General features: G+C 35.8%; 1 protein-coding gene across 1 annotated transcript in view; it reads left to right on the top strand.

Annotated features, from left to right (window-relative positions):
• The window catches only part of CFAP46 (cilia and flagella associated protein 46), a 65,048-nt gene that overhangs the window by 29,124 nt on the left and 23,485 nt on the right, over positions 1 to 12,439 (top strand). Inside the window, exons 26-35 of the mRNA XM_027902825.1 lie at positions 4,765 to 4,849; positions 4,960 to 5,098; positions 5,621 to 5,804; positions 6,005 to 6,164; positions 7,265 to 7,488; positions 9,365 to 9,484; positions 9,868 to 10,023; positions 10,383 to 10,531; positions 11,645 to 11,743; positions 11,980 to 12,103. Of these exons, the coding sequence (XP_027758626.1) occupies positions 4,765 to 4,849; positions 4,960 to 5,098; positions 5,621 to 5,804; positions 6,005 to 6,164; positions 7,265 to 7,488; positions 9,365 to 9,484; positions 9,868 to 10,023; positions 10,383 to 10,531; positions 11,645 to 11,743; positions 11,980 to 12,103 (1,440 nt within the window). The remainder of the gene's footprint in view (positions 1 to 4,764; positions 4,850 to 4,959; positions 5,099 to 5,620; positions 5,805 to 6,004; positions 6,165 to 7,264; positions 7,489 to 9,364; positions 9,485 to 9,867; positions 10,024 to 10,382; positions 10,532 to 11,644; positions 11,744 to 11,979; positions 12,104 to 12,439) is intronic.

The raw sequence follows: 12,439 nt of genomic DNA, 5'->3' as shown, positions 1-12,439 counted from the left end.
TTATCAGAAGAGGAGAGAGTCAACTCCATTTAGAAGCAATTTTTTGGAATGTAGGAAGCCTGAAATAAACATGTGAAAGTTTGGATACAATATGTTATTAGGTTTTTTCTCTGCAAAATAATTTCTCTTTTAAAAACAGTGTTCTGCTCTTTGAAAATCGTGGGTTTCTGCCTGGGGAAAAAAAAAAAAACAAACATGTAAAACCAAGTAAGATATCTTAATGTGAAATACATAGTTTCAGAACTTCACAGAAATTTAAAGTATACCTGCTGCACATCCAGCAATCTGCAAAGTAATGAATCATTAAACGTTTTGTTCTTTGACAAAGAAATGTAGTCGTGCACTGTCAGTGCTGTTTCCAGAAAGGGAAGAGAGGCTCAGTGTTTCCCGGTAAAGCACAGCCAGGGGATGGAGAGGTGGATTTTGACGGTGTTGCCGAGCTGTGCTGTGGGCACTGGTGCCCTCTGGTGCACACAGACCGTGGCTGTCGATTCTCACACAGGGTAGATAGAACGGAGCAGCTGGAATGTGCATGTCTGGTCGTGGCTGAGTTTGTAACTAAGACCTTAAAAAAATCCTGGAAATTGTATTTCTTCTTTTCTTACAAAGTCACTGTTAACCAAAGGTATCAAATTTATTTAGTTATTAATTTTTAACTGATTAATTGTAGCATTGCAACCTACATTGTTTTCTTTTAAATGTAGCAGAATAAGATTCATATCAATTTCTCCAGGGCTCTGTGCGTAATTTACCAGACATAAGCATTACAAATTCCAAAAGAAACTATCAAAAATCATCTAATTTTCCTGATTTCTGTTTTTTAATTGCTTACTGTGTAAGTTCACTTTTGGACTAATATTTTGTTTGATGTACAATAGTGAAACATGGGAAGAGAACTACAAATCTATTTCCTTCTCTTGCTAAATACAGATAATAGTTTTTTACATTTGATTTCACAGTTATATTCATTAGAGGCATGAAAAAGATATTTTATTCGGTAAGTTTACAAAATGTCCAGTTTTTGAAATGTGTCCTGATTTTAAAAGAAAACTCAGTAGAAGCATTCGTAACTTCCAAAGCAAGGGGCATCTATATGGTAGAAACTTGAAAACATCATTAATAGGAAATGGGATGGTCTTAGACTGGAAGACTTAGCACCTCTTGAAGTATTTGCCTTTATGCAGGCCAAGTAACAGAGTGAAACAAGAAATGTTAAGCATTACTGCCTGGATGCAAGGACAGAGCATAATGGAAAAGTTGGCTGGAAGAAAACATCTGCGTGTAGCAGCATCAAATGCCTTTGCTCAGAGTGCCAGGTATGTTTTATTTTGAGAGAAGATTAGTACAAAACAGATTTAAAATTTGATTACAGATTCGGGGATCGGCATGTTTTCTCCCACCACTGATAAAAAGCAAAATAGTTGTGAGTTGAAATGTTTAACAAAGGATTTGAGAAACTTTTACACTTCAGTAAATTTATCAACTCCTTTCCACGTAGCTGATCTTGTGGTGTCATAGAATTGTAGGAGAGCGTGGTTGGCAGGACCTCAGAAAGGATCTAGTCCAGACTCCTTGGGGCACGTTCATGTGTTACAGTGGTACTATGATAAGCAAAATCCATGGCATGCTAATAATTGTTTTGTTCTATTTTTTAATGTTTTTTAGAATGAGAAATTAACATAATAGGAAGCCAAAAAAGTATGTTGTTCCAATGGCAACATCTTAAGTAGATTTCTACTATTTTTTAATGAATGCTCTTGATCTAAAATTATACAGAAATACCATAAAGTCATTAATATGATACTTCTTGCTGCTTCTGAGTGTGTGAAGGTGTTTTGTATATAAAAATGGAAAATAGCTTTTGTGTGAACCTCATATGCTAACTCCTCCGTGCTGAGATTACACATGGTGGTGTGTAGATCAGGTAAACCCCAATATTTGTAGAAATAAAATCCCTTATTTTGGCTAAAGTAGGATTGTTTACCCTCATTGAGCTGTATTTCTCTTTCTTCAGGTATGCAGGTGAAGCAGGAAATTATTCCTTCGTAATGTTTGCAGCCAGACACTTCTGGAATGCATGTTTACCTTTGCTGGGCTCTCCACATGACAGAGAACGTCTTAAAGAACCTACTGAAATAATTCTTAAGAGTATAATTAAAGCAGAATCTAAAAATAAAGAGGTAAGAATTACTAATAAGTATTGTTAACTGTGCCTGTGTTTAGTGATTGGTGCTGATAGTAAAGAAACTTCAATGTACCTTTCCTAAAAGGGGAAAGAAACTTCTTTGCCATAAACACATTTATGGTTTCTTAGCTGCATTCACATACCACACGTTACACATTCAGGGACTCACATGCTCCTTTATTGCATTTGATGGTTCTTATGGTTTTAGGCAATTGTCAAACTCACAACAGTTTTCTGCAAAGTAATTTGCTCTCTGATTTTCACTGTAGGGTTTTACTTTGCGAAACTTGCAGAAGAGAGTGTTTAGAAAATACTGAAAATCCAGGGAAAAAAAAGTCACTTTCAGGAAGTATGATAATAGATGCTAAAACAATAACTCAGAAAAAAAATGTTACTAAATTAAAATTTCCCCCTACCCGCAGACTCAGATTTCTTCTGTGTGCAAAAGGAATTTTTACTTCTCATATCTTCAGGTTATTAACAGACTATTTAGCACTTTGGCAGTAGGAAGAAGTTATAATTTAGACTGTGCTAGGAGTCTGTGATAAAATTAAATACTTGTTGGTTATGAACAGCGTGTGTAATCCAAAAATGTAATCCCCCTGAAGCAACATGTAGGTAATTTGTGTTGTGTAACACATCTCACTGTGTGGACTTTCTTCTGCACACTGAAACATCCATACACTTTTACAACTTTTCTTACTTCAGAACTCCATGGAGCTGATCCATTTCTCCTTCTAGATTTGATTTACATGTCAGTGAAGTCCATGTGAGTTTTCCTGTGCATTTCCATGGTCACAATTTCAATTAGAGCTTGAGGGGATTGTTGATGACTTCACATCCAAGCCCAGTGGTACAAATGGTACAAGTGGTCTGCATCTTAGATCACCAAGCAGTGTAGTACAAGGATAGAAAACTTCATATTGATTTTTCCTCAAACCATATATAAATCAAAAATAATCAGAGATGATGACTGCTCTTCTTATTCTGGGTGTGTAGAAACTGTGTACTTGGAAGCACAGTGAAGGTTGGAAGCTCAGTGGAACTTTAAGAGTGTTTAGATACGTAACAGCAACTGCGCATAAGCACAGTCCTAAAGTTTCATTTATTTCTAGGGATATATTTAAAACCAATAAAAAGGAATTATGTGTATATAGTTAACTCACCGCCACAGAGTGTTTTCAGTGTGAATCCTTAGTAAGTTGCAGTAAAAAGCAAAACTTTATTGTAGATAATGACAGTTTACAATTATAGGTAGCATAGATCTTTTATGTCTGAAAATGTTAGTAATTCTTATGAGTTAGAAGTGAATAACTCCAGATAATAGTTAAGAAAAATATTTTCTACAAACAGAGTGTTCAATATTTGATTGTTTCTGGAGTTACCAGATTTTCATCCACCAGTACCCCCAAATCCTTCACCGCAGGACTGCTCTCCGTTCATTCCCTGGTCTGCTCTGATAGTGGGGTTTGCCCTGACTCAGGTGCAGGACCTTGTTGAACTTCACCAGGTTCCTTGGGCCCACTGGTGAGGGCTATCAGGGTCCCTCTGGGTGACATCCCTTCCATCTAGTCAGTGAACCCACCACTTGCCTTGGCGTCACCAGCAGATTTGCTGAGAGTGCTCTCACCCCCCTTGACAATGTCAGCGATGAACTAACCAGTACTGGTCCCAGTAAGAACCTGTGGGGGATACCACGTGTTACTGGTTTCCTCTTTGACACTGAGCCAGTGACTGGAACTCTTTGGGTGCAGCCATCCAACCACTTCCTTATCCATCTAACAGTCCATCCAGCAATCCTCTGTCTGTCCAATTCAGCAGCAACAAGGCTGTGGGGCTCTGTATCAAAGGCCTCACAGAAATCCAGGTGCATGACATCCATGATCCTTTCCTTGTCCACTGATGGGGTCACTCCATTGCAAAAGGGCACAAAATCAGTCATACTTTGTGCTTTTATGGAAGTAAATGCTGTTTTGATCAAATCTGATCAATCTTTGATGATGCTAATGTCATACTTATCCAAAGGTTGTGGCTGTAGCTCAGTTAACTTATTAGCATCATCCTTTATGGTCAGCATGTCATATATGGATCTGTTTTTGAAACAGGATGATGAGTTTTATCTATGAAGATGGAAAACTCTGCTGTAGAGCAGAGCAAAACAGTTAACAAGTCTCCTACCTTTGGGTGAGAGTTATGATAGTCAGATTTTCACAGGTAAAACCTGGAGCAGGAGTGTAGGTCAGGGAGCTCCAGAGGGTCTCTGCCAGCCTCAGCTGCTCTGAGTCTCTGAGAGTGCTTCAAGATTTCATGTTAGTTAATCAGTGTAACTGGTTGAATATTACTGAGTCTGGTTATTGTTGTACTGAGTTTCCATTATAGGATTCACTCTGGAGAAATGCCTGTGACTTTCATGTGCTCAAGCAGCTATTTAAGTTGCAGGTTATTAGTTCCTATTAATTGTGTGGATTGGTTTACAGATGAAACAGAAGTTCAATAATCCTTAAAGATATAACTGAAAGATAAAGGGCTTTTCTTTTTTCTTTTTTCCTTTTTTTTTTTTTTTTTTTATGTCTCTTTAGGAAGAGAAAGCCATGTGGCCTTTGCATCAGTGGATTACAAAGGATTTTCAAAGTATTGGGTCATCAGTTGAATGTTTTCTCCCAGGCATGTTCTTCCTTTTTTTTGATCTGGTAATAAAAGAAACTCCAGTATTTTGTAATACCATTATTCTAATTCTGCAGTGTATTAATAAATCATTTGAATATACTTCAAAGGTGCTGAGGAAGATCTGACGTTAAGAATCTCCTTATATGGGTTATTATTCCACATATACGCTGATAAAACTGACTGGGAGACAGCACTAAAAGTCCTGGATGAAGCTAATCAAGTTTTACCTCAGACAAGACACAAGCTGTAAGTTGGTCAACTTATTTTTATTAAATTAAGCACCTTGATTCTTGAGAAGTATAAAACTCTTGAGTATTTTTTTCTTTTACATTGGGAAAATATTACTGCTTTTTATCAGCCTGTCTGTTCTTACAGCAGAAAACACTGTTGTGTCTTTTCAATGAAAAAGACATGCATAGGCAGTGCTTCCTGTCATTAATCTGTTAGTATTTGTAATTTTAATTTTTTAAAACTTGTAGATAAGTAGTATCTTACTTTCCAAGGAAATTGATGCATGAAATATGGCTATATAGCACAAGCTTTAATTTTCCTAACTGCAAAGCCATTTGCATGAAATGAAAACTGAATTACCCAGAGTTCTGTTTACATAATCTGATCTGGGTTCAGGGTTTTATGCCCTTTTATGAGAGTTTACAAGCTTTACATCTTTGTACTATACTGAGATGAACTTATACACCTGTCTTATTCACAAAGTTACTTGGCACGTGCAGGTGCAAGTAATTTATAATTTGTTGGTTCTTTTTCTAGCCTGATTTTCAAACACATGGCCACAGTGAGGGCAGGATTGGGATGCAGTTTTATGGTGGCCATTCAGAAAATCAGTCGTGAAAATGAAGAGTATTTACCACAAATGTGGCGTCACTTGGCCACAGTCTCCAGAAGTACTGCTGGACAGTTGAGCTGTTTCCAAAATGCAATCAGTGCTTCACAGGTTTGTCAGTTCTTGCTGTTTGTTTCCGTGCTGATGGAAGGATGTTTCTCAAGTGATTCATGAGATTGCAAGCTGTGTGAGGTACAGAACTTTGTGAGGGTTTTTTTTGCTTCTGTTCAGACTACATTAAACTTTAGAATATGATTTTGAAGGTTTACATTAACAAATATAAATTAACTTTTCCTTTAATACTTTTATAGAAACAAGAAGATGAATTGCAGAGCGTTGATTACCTGATGGAATTTGCTGAATGGTTGTATTGTAATCAGTTTCCCCTCAGCGATGCTGTTAAACCTCTACACTGGGCAGTAGATCTCCTGCTACGTATGAAATTCCCTATGCAGTCCTCACAAGAGGAAGGTATGTAATAGGTGTTTCTCCTCCAGAGGAATTTCTCAGCAGCAAATGCAAGGGGCATTTTAAATTTACAGCTTAGTTATCACAAAGAATGGCACCAGCATGCCTGTATTTTCTCTTACATTCACTGTCTTTAGTCAGTGCTGTTTCAGTTATCTGTGGGTTCTCTGCTGTGCCATGGGGACCTCCCCTCAGTCTGTTGGTGCAGTAAAATACTACTCCCACCTGATCTGGGGGGTTCCTGAGATGTGAGACGCTTCCAGAAAGCAGTGCTGGGCAGTTTGTTGCAAATACATCTTCATGGAGGGCCAGATGGAACTGCAGGAAACAGTTTCTGTGCCAAGATTTTTTTGGGTACCTAAGTTCATTTCTCTTGACTGACTTTGTCAGCTTTCTTAGCATTGGTTTTTCAAAACTGACTTTCAAAGGGAAGTGTGCTTTCTGGAACACTGTCCTGTGTGGCGCCGATGAACATCTGCAATGCTCTTATTTTTGTGTGGACAGATGAAATCATTCAGACCAGTACTTCTGGTGTTTGCATTGAGAAAGAGAAATGTGCAGTGTCTCCAGTATTACACATTTGATTGAAGTCACAGTAGCAATATTCTGTTCATACTTTTCTGTTAGTGGTTTTGTTGGTTTTTTTTTTACAGTCCTATGGTGATTTAAACTTTGTATTAGTTCTGTAATGATCTTCCCATCCAGTTTCACCTGGTTGCTTGTGATCACTGGCCTTCTTACACCACTTAAGTTCCAAGAAAGTTTTTACAAAGCTTTTAATGGAAACTGAAATAATATAATCAGGAAAACTAGATTCAGATATAGAAGAGCTCAGGTTAGAAGCAACCTCAAAAGATCATCTGGTCCAAGCTTATGTGGATTTCATTTCTCTGTCAGGCTTACATCATTTAATAAACATAAATGTTAAATTACTGATTGAAAGCACAGTACAAGTAGCACTGCATCATGTAAGAACTTCTTCAGTAGATGGATTTCCATTTTTCTTTTTTTCCCCTTAATATTTATTTTCAATTCAGAAATTTTAACTTTTGAATCTATTTTTGCAATGCTGCCATTGTGAGCTTTTTTTTTTTTTTTAATAGAAAAAATGGCTGAAGCAGAATTTTTACCTACGGAAAATAGTAAGATAAACAGTGGAGCAAACGATACCGTGCCCCAAATTAATTTGGAAGATTTGAGCAATATCAAACAGTTGGAAGCTTTGTTCAGAGCACAGACATTACTGGCTGTAATTTCTGGTTCTGGCTCCCCTTACCATCAGCAGCACTGTTTGCTGGCGTGTGCCTGCATCGTCCGGATCTGGCAGGTGAGGCCGGGGGAGATCAGATGTTGGGTTGGGTTTGTGGTCACTGTTTCAGGTTTTCTCATGTAATTGTGATACCAGCCACTCTTTTGATGTTTTAAATGTGTCTTTAGAGTTTTCGATTTTGTGGTGTCATTAGTGTATTTTCTCAGCTTTTGGGATTACACAAGAAAATCCTTTCTCTTGGGAAAATAAGGAAGAGACAGGAGGGATAAAAGCAGTGGCCCAGTGTTTCTCTGGAGTACAGTCGTATGTTTTGTGCGATAGGTTCTAAACTTGTGTATTTTTAATAATAAAGAATCTCAGGAGTGGCAGAATATGGGCTGAAGACATTGCTGGCAATTCTGAAATGATTTCAGATGGACCTTCACAAAATTCAATCAGAGGGGCTGTCATGTGACTGAAAGGATTGTGTTCCCCCGTTAATTTCTCCAATTCCTTTCTCATTTTTACAGCATTCCAAATTAAAGAAATCTATTTCATTTCTCATAGATATAACAAGTTATATTCAGAATCACAGCAGCAGTCATAGGAAAACAATTATACGTTAAATACAGTAAATCTTTGAAGGGACTAAATATATACTTGATAATAGTAATGCAGCAAATCATTATAGAAAGGGTCTTAGTTGGGACAGATCAACTAGATCGGTAAGGTATAGCTTGTGCATAGTTTTATTCCAGTTAGATGTAAAAGTCTGCAATGTGTTACCACTTAATTGTGGTAATTATGGTCGAGTTTTCATTGTGAGATCAGTTTAATGTGACGGAAGATGGGAATTTGAAAAATAAAAATTGAATATTGATGTTTTCAGATTTACACAAGCACAATATACTGCACTTGACTGAGTGTCTTACTAGAGGAAAAATGATCTGAAGGGAGTACTGCTGTTTGAAGAAGCTGTTAAAACTAAAACTAAAAGAGCTGGTGCTTCTGTCAGTGCCAATCGTAGGACAGTAACAGTAATTCTAAGAATCATATTTATAGCTGAACAGTATTGTGAGAAAAAGAATAGCCATGTGGCATGAAAGGAATTAAAGTACTCCAGGACACCTTGTTTTGGGAGTACAAAGTGAAGCAGACTTGATTGCTGACATCTGTTTCTAAAGCAGGCTCTCTGAAGTGTTAGGACTCCATAAATAACAGTAGAGAATGTAAAAATGTTCTCTGAGAACCTGAATAATCAAAGCCAAATCATCTGCTTTGACTTTTTAAAAGACATGTTATCTTTAATTTGAAATTTTCATGTTTTGTGCAGCATCCAGCATTAGTTTTTGATTCATATTTTGTATTTTATTCTTGATTCTTCCTCCAGCAAAACATATACATTTTCTGAAATGAATGTGGTTGGTTTGTTTGTTTGTTTGTTTTTTATTTTAGGTAAGATCAGAGCTGTGCTATTACATGCACAGGGAAATTTTCAATTCTTTCTTATGCTTAAATATTAAGAAATTTCTATAACATTCATTAGTAGCATTGTAGAAAACTAATCCAGAAGGAGGACAAAATTGCTCTTTTCAGTCTTGCAGATTACTTTTGTATGAAATCCGTTCCTTGTAGAACATGAAGTTATCTAGACTAGCAGTTTAAAACAAAAGAACTGAATTTGCAGCTACAGAGGTTTATAGAGTTTAATACAGGGATGATGCAATTTTTGACAATTCTGTTTAATTACATTGGCATGATCATCCTAAATGCTTGTCCAAATAATACAGCAAGCAGGAGTCTCTGAAATGGTTGTTTTCTGAAGAAAACTTATTCAAACAGAACAGGATCTGTGACAATTGTTAACAACTGCAGATGGATAATAACTGTTACTAGAAAGTGACATTATTATTGCAAGTTGAAAATAATTAACTGTAATTATTTGATTGTCTAGGTATCATTGCCAGCATCAGGACGTATTAGAAAAGCATCATCAAGGTCTTTACAACTTACAAATCCTGAGAAATTGCAGTCAAAATCTCCTACTAAAAAAGAGAAGGGCAAAAAGAAACAAGTAAGACCCACTTTTCTGTGACATAAAAACAATCCTCTCTTTCTGAGAGATGTTTCCCTGGGTTCATGTGGTAAATAATTTAGATGCTTTCCTGGACAGAGTCTCACAACCTCTGAAGAATTTCTCTGTGAGTCTGTGTATCATAGCTTCACATTTGATCACACAGACTTTACAGGTCAGGAATTTAGAAATACTTTTTCTTTTGTGTGAATTGTTGCATTGTTCAAGATTCTACTGTTTTGTAAACCCCATTGTTCAGGGATCCAAAAAAAAAAAAAAAAAACACCAAATCCAATAAAGGATTCAAAGGATATTATACAAATGTGTTCGTACCAACAAGATTGTTAATTTGACCTCATAACTGCTCTTGGTTTTTATTATAGTCTGATGTTTTTGTTGAAAAAGAGAAGCCTAAAGTTGATACCCTACCAGCAAATGTGGAAGAATGGGCCCTGTATGACTGTCCCAGTGAAATCAGAGATGCTTTTAAAGAGAATACAAATAGCTATGGTATTAACTGGGATAATTTCCCCAAACCTGTAAGTATACTCCTCAAAATTCTAGATCATTTGTTATTTAGGGGAAAATGAGTACCAGAAAACTATGTTGCATTTTAGTTTTTATGTCTGTGTATGTTCAGAGATCTGTCCAAAATACTTCTGTGTCATAAGAGTCATTAATACTTCAGAAAGTGTTAGTCTGTCCCTTGCATGAAATGCACTCAACTCACAGAATAAATTTGTTTGCTTTCTCTGTACCTTGTTGCCCTTGCAGCTTGAAAGTTTATTTGGATTTTTGGGGGTTTATTTTGGAACTGAAAATGTAGTCATTAATTTAAAAGTTATTTTCTGCAAAATTATGTTTATACTGATTGAATGAAATAAAAATTTCTTTTCAGACTTGCACTTTGTATTTTATGGACCTTTTATCTAAAGAACTACAGAAGATTTTTTGCCCCCACTTGATTCTTCCCATCTTTCAGCTAGCTGAAGTTATTGCTAGTGAAGTTGTGGAATGTAGAAGTCTGTCTGATCTCTATCACCTTCGGTTTGTATCCTTTATTTATTTTAAATAGAAGAGAAACTGAATGGAGTGGACCATCCATTAACATTTCACTAAACAGTAACAAGGCTTTTTGTGACTAACTGTGTCATATTTGTAGTGGGGTTTTGTTTAATTTCTTTTTTAATGCATTTTATTAGAATTTTGATGACTCAGTTTGTGGAATTAAAAGCCACTAAGTTTATCTGTTACTAAACATCATCTCCACATGGAAAGTGTACAAGAATATGAAGCCAGGCCACTTCCATGTGAATAATTTTTGAAATGACTTATTGTCACCTAACTGAAAAAAACAAAGTCCAAGAGAGTTCCAAGAAAAGTATTGTCCATTAAGTACTCCAAAGCATGCTCTCTTCTTGCAACAAAAATATCTTGTCTCTAGCTGAAGGGCATACCAAAGTTTCCCTAATAAGTGCATTTTATGGATATTTTTGTGACCAAAAGGATGTTATTTTTTTATGGATGATCACCCCTAAAAGTTTTTATTCAAAAATATTTAATATGCATGCAATAGAAAATTTTAGTTGTTTTAGTTAAACACCTTATTGTGTTTATTTAATAATGTTTGCTTAATAAGTTACATTTACAAGCAATAATTGTTTGCTTATTTTCTGACCATTTGCAAAATGCCACTTAATGTATATTTAAAATGCTTGAAACTGAGCCCACAGAACAGAATAGATAAATATTCATATATACAAATATATGTGTTTATCTGTACTGCCAATTTATTACTGACTTACTGTCTTACAAGACTAAAAGGAATTTACTGATAGGGAATTATTTTCAGCCAAGATTTGCCAGACAAATTTTTTTGTTGACTCCTCAAGATTTGTTTTTATTTCATGGTATTTTATTTTTATCTGTGACTTGATGCCTCTCTATGATTAGGGATTCGATGACCTCTGTCAATAGGTAATTCCAGCTACAGCAATTCTGTTGTTTTTATTTACAGTCTTATTGCCAGTATTAACCAAGACTTGAGAAGGCAGGATTGACAAATGTAGAATGTGTGCTCTTTATATACAGTGAGTTTATATAATGTAATATATGAAGGATTTTGATTGTTTCTTGACAATTTTTTCTTTTTCTTTTTAGAATTGCCCTGATATGTTCAGATTTAAAACTGAGTCAGGCATCTGTGTATCATGAGAGAGCTGCTGGAGAAACACATATTAGTGACTTGGAACAAGCAATGTATGTATTTTCACTGCAGAGGTTGTATTTAGTTGGGACTTTTTCCTCTACTGTTGATAAGTGCTGTTGGGGGAGAAATATTAAAAAACTTGATCTCTGAACACAAAAATTCTGTGCATGAATGTTGTGTGTCTGTCCACAGAATGAGTATGTGGTGAAGATTCCTAACACACCAATACTTCTTTGAGATGTTTTTAAAATAGGATTGAATTTATTTTTTCTTTCTTGTGATTTAGGTGTAGGCAAGAGATTGCATTAAAAAAATCAAAAACTGCACATACAGAAGAAAGAAAACCATCTTTTGGAAATGCTGAGCTGAATGTTCGTAGGGATGAGAATATCCTTAATTCAAGTGAAAAGGTTTTTATTTCTACTTCAGTTTCTGTACTAAATTGCTCTTCATTTTTTAAAAATACACTTGCTGGGTTTTTTTTTTTTTAGGTAATACTAGAGAAATACATGAACACAAAAATGATAAAAAAGGAATGCTACTTAAATTCTGCTGGCAGGCATCAGCTGAAGCTGAGCTGGGATTGCCTGGCACATTATTTATATTGAGGAAGAACAAGAGTGGAATCTCTATTCATACAAAGTAAAACTGCTTTCCCATAAATGGATTTTGGGATTAATGCAAACCAGAGGAAAAGACTGAGAAGCAAAAAAGACACTGTATTCACTCTTTTTCTCATTTTTTCT

The sequence above is a fragment of the Empidonax traillii genome, unplaced genomic scaffold (genome assembly GCF_003031625.1).
Source record: "Empidonax traillii isolate 1590-97213 ecotype Southwest subspecies unplaced genomic scaffold, ASM303162v1 scaffold912:size315693, whole genome shotgun sequence".
Taxonomy (NCBI): Eukaryota; Metazoa; Chordata; class Aves; order Passeriformes; family Tyrannidae; genus Empidonax; species Empidonax traillii.
This window is presented reverse-complemented; position numbering and strand designations above follow the sequence as displayed.